The following is a 20,528-nucleotide window of genomic DNA, read 5'->3' on the forward strand; positions in this document are numbered from 1 at the left end:
AGTTCTCGTTTTTTGGTTTCCATCTGGTTTGTGGAGGTCTTGTCACCACGATGTTACATAGAGGCGATGTAATTGAACCTGTACATACTGTAAAGAATTTTAATAGTATGAACTGTACATAATGCTAAATAAACTGCTTAAACAAACCGGCTTCAACTAAACAAGTGCAAGTATTTTGTTGTAAGACTTATTTTATACAGCGACTCACTCTTTACTGCCTGGGATATTGTCAATGTTCTGGCTATGAAAATTGTGGCTTACATCTAGTGCAAATTGCTCACTTAATAATCCTTAATCCAAGTGATTTGCACCATTTAAAGAACCCTTAATATCAGATGTTGGAGAAAGTGCATGCAAGTTTAAGTCTTGTTTTGTTGTAACATTTGGATATTAATTTATTAGGTTTCTGGTGGTGCTACTTTGGAGTACCTCAGTTTAAGTCCAAATTGATTCTAAAAGCATTATTGGATCATGTTCTTATATTACCATGGTATCCCTAGAGGATACGAGTCCATTAATGTCAAAGAGTAAAGAGTGTTTGCTCTGTTCAAAGAAGGAAAATATCTTTAATGTACTAAAAGTGATCGATAAAGTGGATTAAATTGGCCTAATGTTAAAAGCTGAACACTTTCAAGAAATACATTGTTGGGTTGTCATTTTGTAAACTGGCTCTTTATTGGTCAGTGTGTTGATGAATGTACAACACTGATTTTAAAAATAATAGGTAGAGAATTTGCTTCAGATTCTCCCACAGAAAGGTAATGCATTCTTACTCACTGTGGGTCATGGATCTCATTTTAGCTTTCCCAAATATCAGTGCAATAAATGACAAGGGCAATAAATTAATTACGCACTGAAATGTTTGGCTGTCGTGTGTTGCATCCTGTTGAACAGGTAACATCATCATAACAAATATACAGCAGTGCATTAGAGGAATTATTGGAGGTTTCATAATATATATATATTTTTAAAAAGCATTAACTTTGATAGAAAATAAGTTATAATTTACAATCTATTTAAATGAAAAAGAAACACAACCAAGTCAATTATATGAATTAGCTAAAAATCTATAGCACACTTTGAGGAGAAAGTTCCAACAGCACAGGTATTAAGGTAGTCAGACATGGCATCATGAGAAACGTCCCCTCATTGTATGATTCATAAAGTCGTTAAAAAGGAGTCCAGGTAACATGTAGTACATAATATACTACAGCAATACAGTCATTGGAATTGGAGCACGAGTACGACAGCACATGAGCTGTACATGTATTTGGTACAGTGTGTAGCGGCAGCAATGAACCAGGTTTATACTAAAGAAAGAAATTAAATAACAAATAGTGAAGATTCACTTATTTGACAGATGAAGTAAAAAACTGTTCAAGGAAAACCTAAAATGTACGTCTTTAAGAAAAGAAAAGTGAGCTACAATTAACGCTTTGTTCCCTTGAAGTTAAAACCAACTTTGTCTACAGATATCTGGCTGTCGTGCCGTTTTGGTCCAAAGCTTAAACACACCGTGTGCATTCGGCACGAGACGTTCCCTGAGGTTTAAAGTGCAAAGCCCTGCTGGCAGAGCGTGGTGCTGCTGGTAGTTGTATCTCCTGCCCCGGAGCCAGGCTCAGTTGTTAGGGGTGGAGTACAGAGAGTGGTGCTGGTGGTCCTGGGTGGGGGGGTTACTGGCGAACAGGAGAGGGGTGGTCTCGGAGCCGTACCAGCTGAAGGAGAGGGGGACAGATCACCAGAGTTATCCTCAAAGAATACACCCCTGTCACAGAGGACAAACACAGGTGTGGCTCAAATATAGCTCAGCGGTGTAGAGCTGGTTGGCTGGTAACCAGAAGGTAATAATTTGATCCCCGGCTCCCCCTAGCTGTGTGTCGAGGTGTCCCTGAGCGAGACACCTCACCCTGACTGCTCCTGACGAGCTGGCTGTCGCCCTGCGTGGTTGACTCTGCCGTCGGTGTGTGAGTGTGTGAATGAATGGTTGTAAGTCACTTTGGATAAAAGCGTCAGCAAAATCCCCTAAATGTAAATGTAAATGTCATAATACTGATGATGGGTCTGCTATTATGCACCAGGGCAGTAGACTCCGTCTACTCAGTAGTAGTCCGTCCTGGTGCATTAAAGGAGCAGACCCACCATTAGTGCGTTGAGCTACACCCGTGTTTGTCTTCACAGGCGTGTGTATATGTGTGTTCAGTTTGGATAAGAGGCCGTGTCCTGCCGTACTAAATTGATTAACGTCTACAGAGATGATCAATCACATTTCAACTTGGTTTCAACGATAAAAGAAGACTTTGAGCAGAGAAACAAACCACACTGAGCAATGGGAGGTTACACAATGATGTCATGCTTCTATTGAGCGTAACAACGAGCGGAGCGCACAACGCGGCACGCTTACCTGGACTGCGGCCGCACGCTGTGAGCCCAGGGCACCGGGGAGCCGTCCTCACTGCCCTGGGGGTCGTCGAAGAAGTACGGCCGGGGCAGAGCTCTGGGGAGGACGGCCATACTGCTGGACTGGGAGAGGATGTTCGTTTTTATTGCGTTGTGGTAAATGGACTGCATTTATACAGACCTTTTCTAACCAGTGGCCACTCAAAGCGCTTTACAATATTGCCTCATTCACCCATTCATTCACACATTCACACACAGACGGCGGAGTCAGCCACAAAGGGCGACAGCCGGCTCGTCAGGAGCAGTCAGGGTGAGGCGTCTCGCTGAGGGGACACCTCGACACTCTAGCAAGGAGGAGCCGGGGATTGAACCGACAACCTTCCGGTTACCAGCCGACCCGCTGTACCTCCTGAGCCTCATGCCTGCCCGGTAGACTGGGATAATTCTACGGTTCGTGACGCTCCTCCCCCCCCCCCCACCCCCCCCTGAGTGGAGACACTCACCGCCTCCTGAGCCGGCCAGCGCACCCGGAAGATGACCAGCAGCAGCGTGGTGGGCAGCAGCTCCCAGATCAGCAGGATGGTGCAGAAGGCCAGGTAGCCCCGGTCTCCCAGCTCGCTGCGCAGGTCCGCCTGCAGGGGGCGACAAACACAGGGCGTCAGGAGGGGGAGACAAACACAAGGGGGGAGACAAACACAAGGCCAGGGGGGGAGACAAACACAAGGGGGGAGACAAACACAAGGCCAGGGGGGGAGACAAACACAAGGGGGGAGACAAACACAAGGCCAGGCCGTCAGTAGGGGATTCCTGGAGCTGATAACAATGGGCTGAAGGAAGCTAATGAAAGGAACAATGAGGAAAAAAAGATAACGTGTCTCATCTTGAGCCAGATGGAATCTTGGCAGACAAACAAACACTTGAGTGGTTGTGGGCAGGACTCAGGTAGATCACATGGTTCCTCATGAGACTCTGATTGGTCCGTATCCGTGGTCAGGCCACTCGCGCATCACTTGAAACCTGGCAAGCAGGGACCTCACGATCTCTAAACCCTTGCAATGTAGCGTGACTGGAGTCCCCAGACTACTGATTAGAGAGTGCTTTACATTTCACACGGAAATGTGACACAACAAGTTTTACTGCTACTGATGGGACTAACCAAATATAAATATAGGCTTGAGGGCGGGGGGTGAGGAATAAACCACTGTACTGTGTACTGTGCTATAGACAGAGCACACACAGGTCGTTGAAATGATTCACACTCTATACAGAAAAGGTACACTTCACTCAATGGATTACGAATAGTACATTTAAGACATAGACAATACGACAACTGAATTTACATTTACATTTAGGGCGTTTAGCAGACGCTTTTATCCAAAGTGACTTACAATAAGTACATTTCTCAGAAGAAAGAAAATCAACAATATATCGCTGTGTGTACAGTAAGGATGTTCATAGAAACAAGAGCCAAGCGCTAACAATAACTAGGTTAACCCATTCAGCTAGGATAAGATACCCCATGCTAAGTAAGGGATAATCACCGAGAGGCAGGGCAATAAACAGTTTGATATGCCCAGCTCGTGGACGGCTTACCTCCCACGAGCCGGGCATATCAAACTGTTTATTGCCCTGCCTCTCTGTGATTATCCCGTTTATTCTACTTCTTGCTTGCCAACATAATAAAACAATTCAAATACTTTAATAATTATGCTTTTTCTTATTCATATTGCATGCTTATTAAATGTATACTCTGTTTGAGTTCATCTCCCTCAAAAAGTAGTCCCCTTTAGAACTACGGTGAATAACATTAGCTCAGCTGTAGCTAATTCGTTTCTATAGCAACCACACAAGGCTGCATCTGATCACTAGTTTAATAGCGTAGTTGCTACATTGTATCTCGCTTGCAAAACTATGCATCGACTGACCCTCCGATAGATTTCGGACACATTTTAGAAACTTTTTTCTAAGGTTTATTTTTACAATGGACCTGATGAATGAATGAATGATGAACTGAAATGAAATTTCAGTGAAAAAAAATACAAGCGGCGTATTGATCTACTATTTGATGACGCTGTGCTCAGTCAGCAGCAAGTACAACCGACAAGTCAGCGGGCAACGTGCCGGGTTAATGCCCTCCTCCCAGCCAATCAGAATCAAGCATTCTTAAACAAAGTAGAATGAGTACTATATATTGTACTTTATAACTAGATGCACAAAGCTGTGGTTCAAACCGCACGTCACAGAGCCATCGGTGAGTACCTGATCCGAGATGTTGTACCAGTCGAAGTCGTAGGCCTCCACGCGGTGGTTCCGTGACAGCACCAGCACCGTCAGGTTGTAGCACCCCCTGCTGGCAAACAGCAGGATGACTGCCACGCCCAGGGCCGCAGTGCCACACAGGGACGGGCCCTGAGACACACACACACACACACACACACACACACACACACACACACACACACACACACACACACACACACACACACACACACACACACACACACACACACACACACACACACACACACACACACACACACACACAGAGTAAATAACAGAAAAACACTACTTTGACTTGACTTTGGACAGAGCCCGTCTACGGAGAGCCTTGGAACTCTCTATTCATACTTTGCGGTCACGTGACTACCATGGATACCTGGAGGGCAACAAACGCTGGCAAAATGGCGACGAACAATGGCCAACCAGGGGAATTGCAGCCTTGCAGATTTCCGATACTTCAATCAATCAACTATTTAGACCATATGTCACAAAATGTTAAAATTAGATACGAAGAGAAGATCAATGTGTGAGGGCAGGGATGATTGCACAGTTGCTGTTACAGAATGCTGCGCGATTTAATCTGCACAGTGGAATGAGCGCTGGGCGGAGATGTTCACGCATTTCAGAAGCAGGGAGATTCCGTACAAAAATATATGTCTAATTTGTCAGTTTGCCATGTGTATGCCTGGCACAAATGCTCCCGTTGAACTAATCTTTCCATCATGACGGTATTTGGACTGAGAGGAACCTAATGACCGTTTGTGTGGTAAAACTGGCGACGTCCTGATTAGGTTACTAGCTTTCGTTGCTGGAGTTCTTGCCCGCCAGCCAGTCGTTGTGACGTCACGTGCAAAGTATGAATTGAGCCCCATTGTATCGAACTTGGTTGCAGTTCCATTAGAATTCCACTGGGGGTGATCACGGGCGAGTGCAGATTGAATGGGGGTCTATGGGGCTAGACCCCCCATTCTAAATGTCTCTTTCACCTGTTTGTCGTTGAAATATCGCAGATTTTATTGTAGATTCCGCAAGTTCAATATAGATTATAGTTCAAAAGTCAAATGAATGAGTACTTATGTGATGTCCTTTCGATTTATTACTGTTTGGGCCGTTGTTTGCCGTGCACGCTAGCATTCTGCTAATGAATGCTGATCGCCCCCCCCCCCCCCCCGGACCCCCACCTCACGCACCCACACTTCCCCAGCTCGACCTCCCCCACGCCCCCCTCACCCTGCCGTGGAGCGAGGCCCCGGCGGGCCGCGAGTGCCTGGTGAGCAGCAGCAGCATGGCGGCCAGCACCACGGCCTCCAGCAGGAAGAGCAGGTCGTTGACCAGCACGCGCACCAGCACCAGGCTCCAGGCGCGCTCGGGGGCCCCGGGGCCCTCGCCCTCGCCGCCGCCGCCACGCCGGCCCAGCACCGCGCACGCCACGTTCACACACAGGAAGAGGAGACTCAGGGCGCCGTACGCAGAACGCGTCACCCACCTGGTGGAGACGAGGGAGACTTATCATCAACACAGTGGTGGAGGACGGACACACACACACACACCTCGCTGTTCTCTATGGGTCTACATCCAGAAGGAGATCTACTGGGGACAGATCTACACCGGGTTTGATCGATTTGACACCGGGTTTGACAGAAGTTGCTGAACTCACATCAGTTTGTTCACGTCTTCCCGCCACAGATCCTTCACTTTGAGCAGCACCTGGGAACCAGTGAGACCGAGGAGGGACGCACTCGGTTAGGGCAAAGCAAACACCTTTGGATCAGATTCAACCGTCCAGCATGTTCCAGCGGAAACACTCAATACTTCATCCAACCCTGTGCTTGACCACCTAATCCTACACCCTTATACTTTTTCATAAACATGATCAAATTCTGCAATCTAGTCTCTGTCACAACACAGCTATGGTGTGTGTGTGTGTGTGTGTGTGTGTTTGTGTGTGTGTATTTGGCTGTGTTAAACTGGGTTTATCACACCTGTGTGTGTTAGTTAACTACATGTTGTGTGTCAAACTACACATGTAGTTTAAAACAGACACACACACACACACACACACACACACACACACACACACACACACACACACACACACACACACACACACACACACACACACACACCCCTCCTCTGTCTCATCTGTCACTACCCAGCCGTGGGCGACCCCCCCCCCCCCCCCCCCCGGGGCCCGGCCTCACCTGGGTGAAGTAGGTGTTGATGAGGCTCAGCGTGAAGAACTGCAGGCACACGGGGCAGCAGTAGAGCAGCCAGTAGAGCGCCATGGGCAGGCGGTTGGCCTCCAGGGCGTTCCGGAAGTAGAAGGAGAAGAGCGTGGTGCGCAGCGCCGCCCAGAGCAGGCACAGGAACAGGAAGACGCTCTGGAAGCTGAGCCGCTTGTGTCTGGAGAGCAGCAGCAGCCAGAGCTGGGCGTAGACGGCCAGGAAGAGGAGGGCGTAGAGCGCCGCGTAGAGCGCCGTGAAGCCCAGCTGCAGCGCCGGCGCCACCGCCGGACGCAGCGGTGCGGGGGTGGGGTCGGGCTGGAGGGCGAGGGGCGCCGGAGCCCCCGCTGAGCTCGGCGCGGGGAGCATGGTGAGGGGCTGCCGGTCGGAGTGTCCTCCTGGGTCCAGATTATCCACAACGCATCTAAGAGAGAGAGTAGAAAGAGGGTAAATAAGGCTGAGCTCAGCTCAGTCACCCACCTTAGGAAGAGGGAGAGGACGGGTCACACGACACCTTATCGTCAACACAGCGGTGGAGGACACACACGGACACACACACACCTCGCTGTTCTCTATGGATCTACGTCCAGAAGGGGGATCTACTGGGGACAGATTTGACCACAGTATCAGTTGTAGATAAGTAATACCGATTAAGAATAATCCATCTAATCTGTGTAATTTTAATATTGCATGATAAACGTTAAGAATGTATACACACCACTGTACATATAGCCGTACATATATCCGTGGCAGACCCCTGACTTAATAAGAGTCCATGAGCAGTGACAACAACATGACAACAACCGGCGGCAGCAGGACAAACCGTACTTTAGCCTCAGGGTCCGGCTCTCTGACGGCGGAGTGATCTCATGTGTTGTGTGTCAGTCGGTCAATCTTCTCCCTTCACCCTTCACCTCTACCGGGGGGTGACCCTCATCGTGGCGGGGGGAAAGTGGTGGGAAAGACGTCAGGTGGTTTACGCCTCAGGTTTGTTGTTCAGACCTTCACTTCCGCACTGGATCAGGCGGCGCCGTGTGGGCGGGGCCTATGCCGTGTGGGCGGGCCCTGCGCCGTATGGGCGGGGCCTCCACGTCTCCTCCGCCAATCAGCGGCTTCAGGAAACCGCGACTGCTTGAATTCCTAGTTGCGTAGGAGATGTTGACGATTTAAAAAATCCGTGCCGTTTTTTTATTCAGATCAGGATTTTAAAATATGACTTAGATAACGTAACAAACATGCAAAGTGGATCGGCACGCAATCGCTCCACGTAGTAGGGTTAGACTTGGATAATCCTTTTTTTTAAATTCGATAATCGCTTTACGAACAAAGCGTTGACTGACGTGATATGGAGAGGAGGAAACTCCGCGCGAGGCTGGAGGTCAGCAGCGGCGAGACGGGAGACTTGAGGCCGAGGAGGTCCTCCCGCCTTAAAGGAGCCGGCAGACGGCCCCTCGTCGAGGTGGGTAGTCTAACACACAGCCTCCTCACCACTCGTGGACCCACCTCCCGTGTGTGTGTGTGTGTGTGTGTTTATTTATATATCCCAGACCAGTAATTATTATGACCCGTAATTGCTACTCAAAAGCACTGATTAACGCCTCACATTCATCCATCCATAGACCCATTCATTCACCGCCAGAATGTTTGTGTTTGGCTGTGTTAGACTGGGTTTATCACACACACACACACACACACACACACACACACACACACACACACACACACACACACACACACACACACACACACACACACACACACGTGTGTGTGTTAAAATAAACTACATATGTAGTTTAACACACATGTGTATTTGGCTGTGTTCAACTCTGGGTTTATCACACACATGTGTTTTAAACTACACCCAACTACACCCACCCAACTACACCCACCTCCACGAGTGGTGAGAGGAAGAGGAAGGCTGGAGCCTTCCTCTTCCTCTCGCCACGTCGCTCGTGGACCAGGTGGCCTGCAGCCAGACAAACACACAGAGGGAGACACACACACACAGACAGACAGAGAGCGAGAGAGAGAGGAAGTCCGTACTGAACGCCCTCCTGCAGAAACCCTCCTAACGCGTTAAGAGCCGCTGAACGATGAGCGGTAGTTTGAGCGTTAGGAACGGTTAGTTTTCGCTGTTTATTGAACGTTGAGGTGAGTTCCGTGTTTCCTGCGCCGCGTCGTCAGACGGAAAGTGAAGGCAGAGCGGCCATGGTAAGTTTGGAACCGCGCAGTACTGCGGTTAATGTTATGATTTAGTGATTTAAACTCGCTCTCTAGCCTTTTAGCTTTAATACTTTCACAACATTAGCTCTTAACGTGTCCGTTAATGTACTCCCTCGATGTGCTGCAGTCCTTCTAACTCTGAAACGTGCATTAACCGGGTGATGCTTCAGTGTGGAGGTTTGGCTCTGAGAGTATGAACGCGTTTCCTCTTCCTCCTGCAGGACCCAGATGTGTCGGACAGTGAGTCGAGGACGGAGATGGAGCCGGAGGACTCTCACCTGCCTCCGGCTGGTGACGCAGTGGAAGAAGGGAAGGACGCTCGGGTAATTTGAATTCCCTGGCATCCAGACAGAGGGTGCAATGCGGCCAGAAGCAGGCCTAGCCTCTCGGTTGATTGGGAGGGGCAGACCCGGCATGATGACACATCGAGAGGGAAATGTTGTTAAGCTGCCAGCATCCGTCACATGTCGTCAGTCTGTTTGTTTAGAGGCTGCTTAGCGTGGTTGTTTTTGGGGTAAGTGACATTTAACAAAATTCTAGGAGTGTTAACACTATGATTCTGATTGTCATGGCAGCAATTTAAGTAAAGTAATCACTTGTTTGCTTCTAAACATGTAACAATTCCTGGTCGTTATCTTGGATCCTACTGGCACAGTAATACTAGTACGAACCTCTGTCTACAGCTGCTCATAATAACCAGTATAACATGTCCTCACTGTGTATTTGCATCTATGTGTGTGTGTTCTTGTTTGAACAGTTCAGTTTCAAAACAAAAGGTGACCGGGCATTCTCTGTTGATGCCCCTAATTTATGGAATCCCCTTCCCCCCCATATTAAGTCCTCTACCACCCTTGGCATTTTCAAGTCTAATTTAAAAACCTACCCTTTCTCTCTTGCTTTTAACAACACTTAACACCCCTCTCCTTTCCCCATTGCTGCTACTTTTATTTTGTTTACTGTATTTTACTTGCACTTTATTTTGCGATGTAAAGCGCTTTGGGTCAACTCCTGTTGTATTTAAATGTGCTTTATAAATAAAAGTGACTTGACTTCAGCACTTTAATCAAACTGCGTCGTAGGTTCCGTGGTCGTGTGCCGTGGTGCTGGACCGCCTGTCGCCCGACGAGGAGGGGGCCGCCAGAGACCTGGAGGAGCCCGAGGAGATGAGTCGCAGGGGGGGCAAGACGCTGGTCTCCCGGATCCCCACCTTCCAGAGCAGCCTGGGCAAGAAGCGGCCCCCCGCGGGGGGGAGCCACGGCGCCGAGTCGCCCCTCCCCAGGAAGGACCCCCCTGCCCCCTCCGCCGACGTCCCCAAGTCGAAGCTCCCCGGAGCGCGGGAGCCATCCGCCGCCGCCGCCGCCGCCCCCCCCCACCACCACCACCAGCCAATCAGCGGCCTGCTTCCCAGATCCGGGCTGGACCCCGCCCCTCCAGGGGCCAGTGCAGAGCCGGCCCCGGCGCCGCCGCTCCCCGAGGGCCCCCGGGCTCCAGAGCCGTACCAGTACCTGACCCTGACACCGCGCCCCGTCCTGAGGGCCACCGCCCGGGTGCAGGAGGTCTCCCCGGAGCCCGCCCAGGAGCCGGAAGAGGCCCCGCCCCTCGGCCTCACCGGGGCCCGGGGAGAGGAGGCCGCACACGCAGGCTGGACGGGCCTCCGGCCGTCCGGCGACGGAGACACGCTGGGCTACCGGGAGGACGTGACCCCCCCTGCCGCCGCCGCCGCCAAAGAGCTGTGGGACGCGGCCCGGGCCATCAACATCGCGGACGAGCTGCCGCCCTGGGTGGCGGAGCCCGGGAGGTACGGCCCGGCACTGGAGGAACCCGAGGGAGGGGAGGCGGAAGTCCAAGAGCCCCGGCAACTTGAAGACCCTCAGCCGGTCCGGGACCCTCAGCCGATCGCAGACCCTCAGCCGGTCCGGGACCCTGAGCCCGTCGGCACGCTGCCGGTCCGGGACGCCGAGGCCGAGAAGCCCTCCGCCGTCAGAAGCGCGTCCGAGTCGGTCGCGGAGAACGGCAGCGGGCGCCGACAGCGCGCCCCCCAGGCGGAGGGTCTCCGTCGGCGGGCTGCTCCTGCGGAGGTCAGGTCTGAGTTGCCCAAAGCCCCCCAACCCCCCGCTGGGTCCCAGAGGAAAAAGCCCGCCGCCCCCGAGCGGAGCAGCCCCGCAGCCAAGGTCAGTAGTCCCACCTCCCCCCCGCCCTGCAGAGAGATGGTGTTTAGTGAGACGGGCTCGGTTTCTATCAGGCAACACGTGAGAGAGAGAAGGGATGTCTGTGGGAACGTGCACACCTGTAGATGGTATGAGGACCAAAACAGTGTCTCATACAATGAGTACATTTGTCAGAAGAAGGTGAAACAACAATATATCGCTGTCGGTACAGCAAGGATGTTCATAGAACCAAGTGCCAAGCAATAACAATCACTAGGTTAACCGATTCCCCGTATATAACAGAGATAGCCAGGATCAGATGCTCCACGATGCTAAGTACTATTTTTAAGTGCCAGGATGTCTAAGCATACACCAAGTGCGTAGGAGGGGTGGGGAGGGGGTGGCTATGCAGTCCAGCCACCATTGTCATCGCTCTAGGGTCCGACCACCACCTGTCGCTGCCACTAGTTGGCGACAGCCGGATGAGAGGCAGGAGATCCACAGGACAGCGTTCTGCCGTCGTCTCTGTTCACGGTTCCCTTGGGGACCGGGTGTTTATAATAAGGCTGCTCATAATAACACCGATAGCACTGGAAAGAAGTGCATCAGCAGCACTGGTGTGGAATGAACCACACCCTGTCTGAACAGCTTTGGCATGCTGTTGTAGTTTTTATCCCCCAGGTGTCTTCACTTGACACTAGAGTACTTTCCTACTACCCTCCAGTCAAATGACCTACCCCCCCCCCCACTCCCACCCACACACACTCCTCCTCCTCCCACACTCAGTGTCTGTTTCTCTTCTGTTGCTGATTCCCCAGAGGTCCGGCTGCTGCAGCTTCGTCCTGTTCTGCCTGCTGCCCGCGGCCATGCTGCTGGTGGGGGGCGCGGTGCAGCACGCCTGGCGCTACGGCCTGCCCCGCTCCACGGACCGCCTGCTGGCCCAGCTGGAGCTGCAGCGCCTGGAGGGCCTGGAGGGCTGGGGCCTGGCCGGGGAGCCCTGCAGCGCAGACTGCCGGTGAGGAGGGAGACCGGGGCCATCGTCCAGGGTGTTGGTGAAAACGAGTGGCTTCTGCTGGCTTCACTAGTGGCTTCTGCTCACTCCACTAGTGGCTTCTGCTCACTTCACTAGTGGCTTCTGCTCACTTCACTAGTGGCTTCTGCTCACTTCACTAGTGGCTTCTGCTCGCTTCACTAGTGGCTTCTGCTCACTTCACCACATGCACAGTGCTCACTAGTGGCGCCTGCTCACTTCACTTGTGGCTTCTGCTCACTGCACCACAGCCACAGTGCTGATTTAGAGGGGTGATATCATGCCACCAGGTGTGAGTGTGATGAGCCATTACAAGCCGTTTGAAAATATGCCTTTCCCTGTGCCCTAGAGACATCACTAGTGGGCGTGTCCACCTAGATGTATGCTGGATAGATCAGTCCACCAGCCGGCCCAGTGGACTGTGGCAAATGTTGCCGATCTATCCATCATACATCTAGGATACTCCCAATTGTGATGTTACTAAAACACAGGAAAAGTTAGATTTTCCAACTGCTTGTAATGACTGTTCACACTCACACCTGGTGGGATAATACCGCTAATATCGATAATACCTTAGCTTTAACAAAGGACGGTTATTCACCTGTTTTGCCCTGTGGTGTTGATTTGATTTACAATGAGCTGAATCCTCTCTTGTAAGATTAAGCTACTCTCAACACGTCATGTTTGAAACAGGTTCCAGGGTTGAGTGGCAGCAGTTATTCTGCAGCAGTTACTATTCCATTGGTTATTCTTTTGAATACCCATATCTTAGTTTTGCTGTTGCTATTATGAATCCCTTTATATATTTATACCAATACAAGGAAAGCGTTGCATTGACAGCCACTCAAATACAAATAGGAAGGAATAAACTATGATGCACGAGGAACACAGCCCATAATACGGAGGAGGCTAGCAGCCTGGGCTTCACCTCGGCCGCATCATCATGTTGTGCGTTATTTATAATGATTAGATAATGGTGGAATGATGTTGTTGTGATGTTTAATCTTTTTCTTTAATTAGATGAAATGAAAGTATTTTTGAATATTGTTTTTGAACTGTTTGGTCTGACGGTCGCGTTTGACCGTTAGTAATGTTGGATTTGTAGCGGATAGATTCAGAGCCGTTAAAGCCAGGGGCTGTCCCCTAAAACAATGCACACCCTGGGAACAGTAGTGACCAATCAGGATCCGGTATCCAACGATGCTGCGGTATAAAACCTGTTATCCCCGCGCCCCCCCCCCCCTCCTCCTCCTTCTCAGCGTGCGTCTGGTGGAGAGCGTCCCCGTCGGCCTGTACCCCTCCGAGCCCCCCGGCCCGCTGCCCAGCGTCGCCGACGGCTGGCTGCGTCTGCTGGGCCGGGCCAGCGGCTCGCTGCAGATCGCCGGCTTCTACGTGACGCTGAGGGACCAGGAGGCGGCGGACCCCGCCGACGCACAGGTGTGTGTGTGTGTGTGTGTGTGTGTGTGTGTGTGTGTGTGTGTGTGTGTGTGTGTGTGTGTGTGTGTGTGTGTGTGTGTGTGTGTGTGTGTGTGTGTGTGTGTGTGTGTGTGTGTGTGTGTGTTGCAGGGTTCAAATGGCATTCAGTGAACTTACCTCACTTGTGTTTCATTCGAATTGGCCTATGATGTAGATCCTGTTGTGATGTTGTGTTGTTGTAGTATTATTAACCCCATCTGGTTCTTCAGAAATATCAATGTAAAGAACTTTAATATTGCTTATCGGTGCATGTTTCTATTTGAAGTTGAACAGGTCAAAATATATGCTATGCTAATATAATAACATTACCAAAATATGCATTTGACCTGCGGTGAACTCTGACCTACAAACCTACACCACGCTGTCAGCCGTGTGTAGGGACTGACGGACGGTGAGCCGTGTGTAGTGACTGACGGACGGTGAGCCGTGTGTAGTGACTGACGGACGGTGAGCCGTGTGTAGTGACTGACAGACGCGTGGGCGTCTCTCCCCAGGGGCGGGCGGTGTTCCAGGAGCTGAGCCGGCTCCCGGCCAGAGGGGTGCAGCTGCAGGTGGCCGTCAACGCGCCGCAGAGCTCCACCGTGGACACGGCCGCCCTGGCCGCCGCTGGTAGGCTGAGCCGACGCTGCCTTGGAGCTCTTAATGTCTGCACCGTGGAGCTCTTAATGTCTGTCTGCACCGTGGAGCTCTTAATGTCTGCACCGTGGAGCTCTTAATGTCTGCACCGTGGAGCTCTTAATGTCTGCACCGTGGAGCTCTTAATGTCTGCACCGTGGAGCTCTTAATGTCTGCTCCATGGAGCTCTTAATGTCTGCACCGTGGAGCTCTTAATGTCTGCACCGTGGAGCTCTTAATGTCTGCTCCATGGAGCTCTTAATGTCTGCACCGTGGAGCTCTTAATGTCTGCACCGTGGAGCTCTTAATGTCTGCTCCATGGAGCTCTTAATGTCTGCACCGTGGAGCTCTTAATGTCTGACGCCCAAATCCACTCAGATCCAGATGATCTTTGACACTGTAGAGGAAATGTAGGCTTTTCTCTAACAACAAAACAACCACAGAATAACCACAGCATCGCTAAACACATTACCCTTGCTTTACCGACAGCAATGTCTCTTTTTTTCTGACAAATGGACTAATTGTAAGTCGCTTTGGATAAAAGAGTCTTCTAAATGTAACATATATATATACCAGCAATTTCCTCAAAGATGATCAAATCTGAATATGCCGTTAGGTGTGACTTACAATTAGTCCATTTGTCCATATGAGCCAATCCAACATGTCAAAGGCAGACATCTCCCCTCGAGATCTCCCTGTGCTAATTACTCAACATATCGATATGCAGTTTGAGACCAGGCGTCTCCAGGGCCCATGTGAAGGATCTTGTCTCTGCTCTCTGCTTATACTCAACCTATGGATGTTCAGCTGGCGTCCCTGGGGTCCAGCAGTCTCCAGGGCCCGTATGAAGGCTGTCTGCTCTCTGCCGTAGGGGCGGAGGTGAGGGAGGTGGACCTCCAGGCCGTGTCGGGGGGCATCCTGCACACCAAGCTGTGGGTGGTGGACCAGCAGCACCTCTACCTGGGCAGCGCCAACATGGACTGGCGCTCCCTCAGCCAGGTACCACCAGCACCCAGCGCAGCGAGAACATGGTTCACACACACACACACACACACACACGGTTCACACACTCTAGTGCAGCACACACACACACAGATCACACACCCTAGGGAAGCACTTTGATGGATGACTTTCTTCACTTGTCTCAAAGCTCTCATTATATAATAATGATATACATAATGATATCATTCTCATTAAATATACATAATGAGAGTCAAGATAGTTTTTCAAAGTGTTGTCTAGAGCAGCTGGCAGTACTACTTAAAAACCAGCTGGCTGACTGTTTGTTGGCGTTGTCACTCAAATCTAACTTTACCTGTTTGCTGCGGTTCGTATTAAAGTTTTACCTTACTGTAGAGCAGAAAACGACTTTCAATGCAGATTAATGTAACGTCGTCATGGACTTCCATTTCATTTGGCAGTTCACAGCATTTACCAATTCTTACAGAAAAGAGAACTTGCTACTACTACTTACTACTCGCTACTCATTGCGTTTATTTTCAGTAATCTAGCAGTAGCTATTCCCTTTTCCCCTTTTGTGATTTACAAATGTGTGTGTAGAAATAATTTAGTTACTGCACAACAGGCGATATATATATATATGCTTCCTAAATGAAAAAGGCCACAATGTCTCAATACTTTTCAATACTTTTCATTGCTCAATCTTCCTGGGAGGACATACATATTCAGCCTGTTAGGTAAAACCAGCTGCATGTCATTTGACTCAGCAGATCTGCCTACCCACGTTTTGCATTCCTCTTTGTGTGTTTGAGGCCATTCTTGTGGTGAAGGACTTCTCCAATCTACTCCGCACTGGGTTAGGGTTAGGTGCAATAGGTATACATTTTCCTTTATTCCTAGTGCAATAAATGCACTTAACAAGTGTTAAACCTTGACGGAACATTCCAATAGCACTAAAGCGCTTTATTTTTTAGCAAATTTAAATGGAATAGACTTTTATTAACAAACAGTGGTATTTTATTTTATTGGTTGTATTTGGTCAGGTTTTGTCTCATGTCTTTTGATTTGTGTCTTTACCACTGCGGTAAACCAAATTTCCCTTTTGGGACAAATAAAGAACTGAACAGAACAGCACACTGTTCTCAAGCCACTGATGGAGCTCATTGGTGGTTTTAATACACAAGAAAAAAAATGTGTTGAGAAAACGTTAGTTGTATGCTGTACATTTAGCATTTAGCAGAAGGGCGTGTGGGCTACACTGGCACTACGCCTGTGGCAGTTATTTGCATCATTCCTCTACACTGTCTGCGGTACATTCGCCCGGGGCGGTTGCATACATCAAGGAGTGGTTTATGCGTTGACAATCTAGATAACGCCTACAATAATGGCTGCTAGGACTCGCTCACTCATTTGCATTGAACAGACGTTGCATATCGGTTCAACATTATCGAGGACGGTTCCCTTAGTCATGCGTTCTAAGCCCGTCCTATCCCCCAGGTGAAGGAGGTGGGTGTCTCCGTGGAGGACTGCAGCTGCCTGGCCCAGGACGCGGCTCGTATCTTCGGGGTCTACTGGAGCTTGGGGGCGGAGAAGAACGTCTCGCTGCCGCCCTATTGGCCGGCCCGCCTCTCAGCCCTGTCCAGCGCCCAGCAGCCTCTGACCCTGCGCCTCAACGGAGTGCCTGCACGGGTCTATCTGTCTGTGAGTGTCGTGTGTGTGTGTGTGTGTGTGTGTGTGTGTGTGTGTGTGTGTGTGTGTGTGTGTGTGTGTGTGTGTGTGTGTGTGTGTGTGTGTGTGTGTGTGTGTGTGTGTGTGTGTGTGTGTGTGTGTGTGTGTGTGTGTGTGTGGACTGCATTTATATCACACTATTCTGCCACTCAAAAGCACTTCACTTAACGCCTCACATTCGTCCATTCACCGCCAGAACGACCCATTGAGCCTTATGTTTGAAACGCATAAATATCTTATAGGTTAAAGATGAAAAGTGATTATAATTAAACACAACTCGAAATTAAGTCCCAATGTGTAGCAGTTCAACTAGCCCACAGCTAAAAGTAACCTGGACATAGTTCATAATTGATGGATAATTTAAATCATCATCCATCAGCATTGATGGATGATGATTTAAATAATGTTATCAAATCATATCGTACAACTAACTATATTCCAACTTCCAAAAAAATTCCAAAAAATCGGTCCAGCCTTTACCTCCCTTTGTTTACAAGAATCTTACCATCGACAATCTTGTGACGCAAGATTGTGTGCCGCTAGTTCCCATCACACAGTCGCACAGCCAGTTCAAGGTTTTTTATTATTATTCTGGCAGTCTACCGGCATCTTACTGGGAGCAGCTCAATCATACCAAATTCTACTTAAATATAGCCGGATTAAAGAATATTAAATCAGTTATCCTTTGTGCAGCCCCACAGGGCTTTATTCACAAGCTGCATTCCTTCATTCATTTCATTCTTATCTGTATGGAAATATATATGGAAATGGAAACGTCCCTCATTCTGTTCTACCGGTCTCCCTCCAGACCGCACCGCCCCAGATCTCGGCCCGCGGCCGCACAGACGACCTCTGGGCCATCCTGTCCGTCATCGCCGACGCCCGCAGCTTCGTCCACATCTCCGTCATGGACTTCCTCCCCTTCTCCGAGTACTCGGTGCCGGGCCGGTAAGCCAGCAGCGGCACCGTCACGCACCGTCTTTTTACATTTACATTTAGGGCGTTTAGGGCTCCCAGTTCCACCTGACCCTCTCCCAGTTCAACCTGACCCTCTCCCAGTTCAACCTGACCCTCTCCCAGTTCCACCTGACCCTCTCCCAGTTCCACCTGACCCTCTCCCAGTTCAACCTGACCCTCTCCCAGTTCCACCTGACCCTCTCCCAGTTCCACCTGACCCTCTCCCAGTTCAACCTGACCCTCTCCCAGTTCCACCTGACCCTCTCCCAGTTCAACCTGGCCCTCTCCCAGTTCAGCCTGACCCTCTCCCAGTTCAACCTGCAGTTCATCTCTTTCCTCCTCTCTCCTCTGCGGTGTGCCCCCGGTCAGGTTCTGGCCCGCCATCGACTCGGCGCTGCGCGAGGCGGCGTGCGCGCGCGGCGTGGACGTCAAGCTGCTGGTGAGCTGCTGGCCGCACTCGTCGCGCGCCATGTTCGTCTTCCTGCAGTCGCTGAGGGTCCTGCACCGCCCGCCGCTGGGCTGCCGCGTCGACGTGGTGCGTGGGGGTTCGGTTCTAAAATGTCCTGTGGTTCTGTTGGTGGGGGGGGTTCGGGCTGCAGGTGAAGCTCTTAAAGGACCCATGTTACACCACCCGGTGGGGAGGGCGATCAGCCTTTACAAGCCCTTTGGGAAAATCGGCCTCTTCTGACATCACGAGTGGGCGTGTCCGCCTAGATGTATGACGGATAGATGTGCAACGTCTGCCACGGTCCACTGGGTAGGCTGGTGGACGGATCCATCCAGCACACATCTAGGGGGACACGCCCACTTGTGATGTCACTAAAACGCAGGAAGAGGCCGATTTTCAAAACGGCTTGTAATGGCTGATCACACTCACCTGGTGGTATAATATGGGACCTTTAAACAGGGTTTTTGATTGGTTTGTTTCACTGATGCTGTAGATGTTTGCACTCAGACTATGAGGAGGAGAACAGCGTCCACCACAGGGCCACATGTGTTATCGTTGAAATCGTTCTCAGGAAGCCCCCGACCACATCCTTCCTTCTGTTAACGTTTGGCGTTTGCCGTTGGCCCCTCCCCCCCTCCAGAAAGTGTTCACGGTGCCGTCGACGCCTGAGCAGCTGAAGATCCCCTATGCTCGTGTCAACCACGCCAAGTACATGGTGACGGACCGCGTGGCCTATATAGGTAACCCCCATCTCTCTCTCTCTTTCTCTTTCTTTTTATTTTTAAATTTATTTATATATATGTGGGCACACACAGGAACTGGTTGTTTGAGATAAACCTGTATGTTTTGTATAAATCTATCGGCCAGGGAACATCAGCTATTTGAATCTTTATTTCATTACAAAATAAATTCCTTGCTGAATCTCACAGATTCATAACATCGTACAGTCACACACTGTGCAATCAGCCGTCCCAGATTAAGATCAGTCATTGTGGCAAAAAAAAATTTGCACAGGGCTGGCTCAAGATCAAGATAAAAAAAATTGTTCAATTGCAGCAAAGCAACTGATACACGAATCGCAACGCATGCAACACCCTTTGAAAGTTTCTGCTTGCCTCAGCACTCTGTGGCGAGGGTGTCCCCGATGATAGACGAACTCTGTGCTCTAGGTACGTCCAACTGGTCGGAGAACTACTTTGTGCACACGGCGGGCGTGGGGCTGGTGGTGAACCAGACGGGCTCGGCCGTGGGCCCCGGCCAGGCCACCCTGCAGGCGCAGCTGGACCAGGTCTTCGTCCGCGACTGGAGCTCCTCGTACGCCAGCGAGCTCCCCGACGACCAGACAGACGTCTGTCCGCCGACCCACCACTGAGCAGACGACCGGACAGACGTCTGTCCTCTGACTCACCACTGAGCAGACGACAGGACAGAAGTCTGCCCACGGAGCGGACAGACGTCTGTCCTCTGACTCACCACTGAGCAGACGACAGGACAGAAGTCTGCCCACTGAGCGGACAGACGTCTGTCCTCTGATCCACCACTGAGAAGACGACCAGACAGACGTCTGCCCGCTGGTCCACCACTGAGCAGACGACCGGCAGATGTCTGCCCGATGAGCAAATGACCGGACAGACGTCTGCCCGCCGCTGATAAGACGACGGGACAGACGTGGTTCCACCACTAAGCCTTCCATCACCGCCTTTCTTGATGCATACATTGAAACCTATCAAACACTTGGCACTATTTGCTGGCTTTTTATTTACAGTTTAGAAAATGTTTTCTTGAAGATATCAGGAAGTGATTTGAAAGTGTTTGAAATCGATTGGTTAGGAATATTTTTTATAATGCCTGGCGCATTTTGTATATTTGCTTATTGTTTGCCAAAGAATCTGTACAAATTTATGCTTGAAAAATAAAAGGCTGGACAAGCTAGCTATGGGCTTCCAAACACTCACCAGCAGGTGAGGGACTCTGACTGCTGAGGATTTTACACTTGAGGAAGGTGGATTTGTCTGCAATGGTTGTCCATTGCAAGTCTTAAAATT

General features: G+C 50.4%; 2 protein-coding genes across 5 annotated transcripts; one reads left to right on the forward strand and one right to left on the reverse strand.

Moving 5' to 3' along the window:
* Positions 1 to 90: 90 nt before the first annotated feature.
* gpr137 (G protein-coupled receptor 137) lies at positions 91 to 7,879 on the reverse strand. The gene is made up of 8 exons (XM_084469744.1): positions 7,728 to 7,879; positions 6,879 to 7,323; positions 6,335 to 6,384; positions 5,908 to 6,163; positions 4,657 to 4,806; positions 2,901 to 3,029; positions 2,402 to 2,520; positions 91 to 1,715 (listed from the first exon to the last, which is right to left on the reverse strand). Exons 2-8 carry the CDS (start codon positions 7,266 to 7,268, stop codon positions 1,619 to 1,621), a joined length of 1,191 nt encoding a protein of 396 aa, XP_084325870.1. The 5' UTR covers positions 7,269 to 7,323; positions 7,728 to 7,879; the 3' UTR covers positions 91 to 1,618.
* A 194-nt stretch (positions 7,880 to 8,073) lies between these two features.
* On the forward strand, positions 8,074 to 20,326 carry pld7 (phospholipase D family, member 7). Of its 4 annotated transcripts, none has more exons than XM_084469306.1 (12): positions 8,074 to 8,358; positions 9,344 to 9,445; positions 10,202 to 11,293; positions 12,088 to 12,284; positions 13,559 to 13,736; positions 14,270 to 14,384; positions 15,262 to 15,389; positions 16,848 to 17,051; positions 17,887 to 18,026; positions 18,405 to 18,570; positions 19,124 to 19,223; positions 19,653 to 20,326. In XM_084469306.1, the coding sequence occupies exons 1-12, from the start codon at positions 8,245 to 8,247 to the stop codon at positions 19,853 to 19,855; spliced, it is 2,739 nt and encodes a 912-aa protein (XP_084325432.1). In that variant the 5' UTR covers positions 8,074 to 8,244; the 3' UTR covers positions 19,856 to 20,326. The 4 variants fall into 4 exon arrangements, 3 of the variants coding, with proteins under 3 accessions (XP_084325432.1, XP_084325433.1, XP_084325434.1); XM_084469307.1 differs by lacking the exon at positions 8,074 to 8,358 and adding an exon at positions 8,953 to 9,110; XR_014633646.1 differs by lacking the exon at positions 18,405 to 18,570 and having other exon boundaries at positions 19,653 to 19,782.
* The last annotated feature ends 202 nt before the right edge of the window (positions 20,327 to 20,528 follow it).

The sequence above is a fragment of the Micromesistius poutassou genome (genome assembly GCF_964030765.1).
Source record: "Micromesistius poutassou genome assembly, chromosome: 6".
Classification (NCBI taxonomy): Eukaryota; Metazoa; Chordata; class Actinopteri; order Gadiformes; family Gadidae; genus Micromesistius; species Micromesistius poutassou.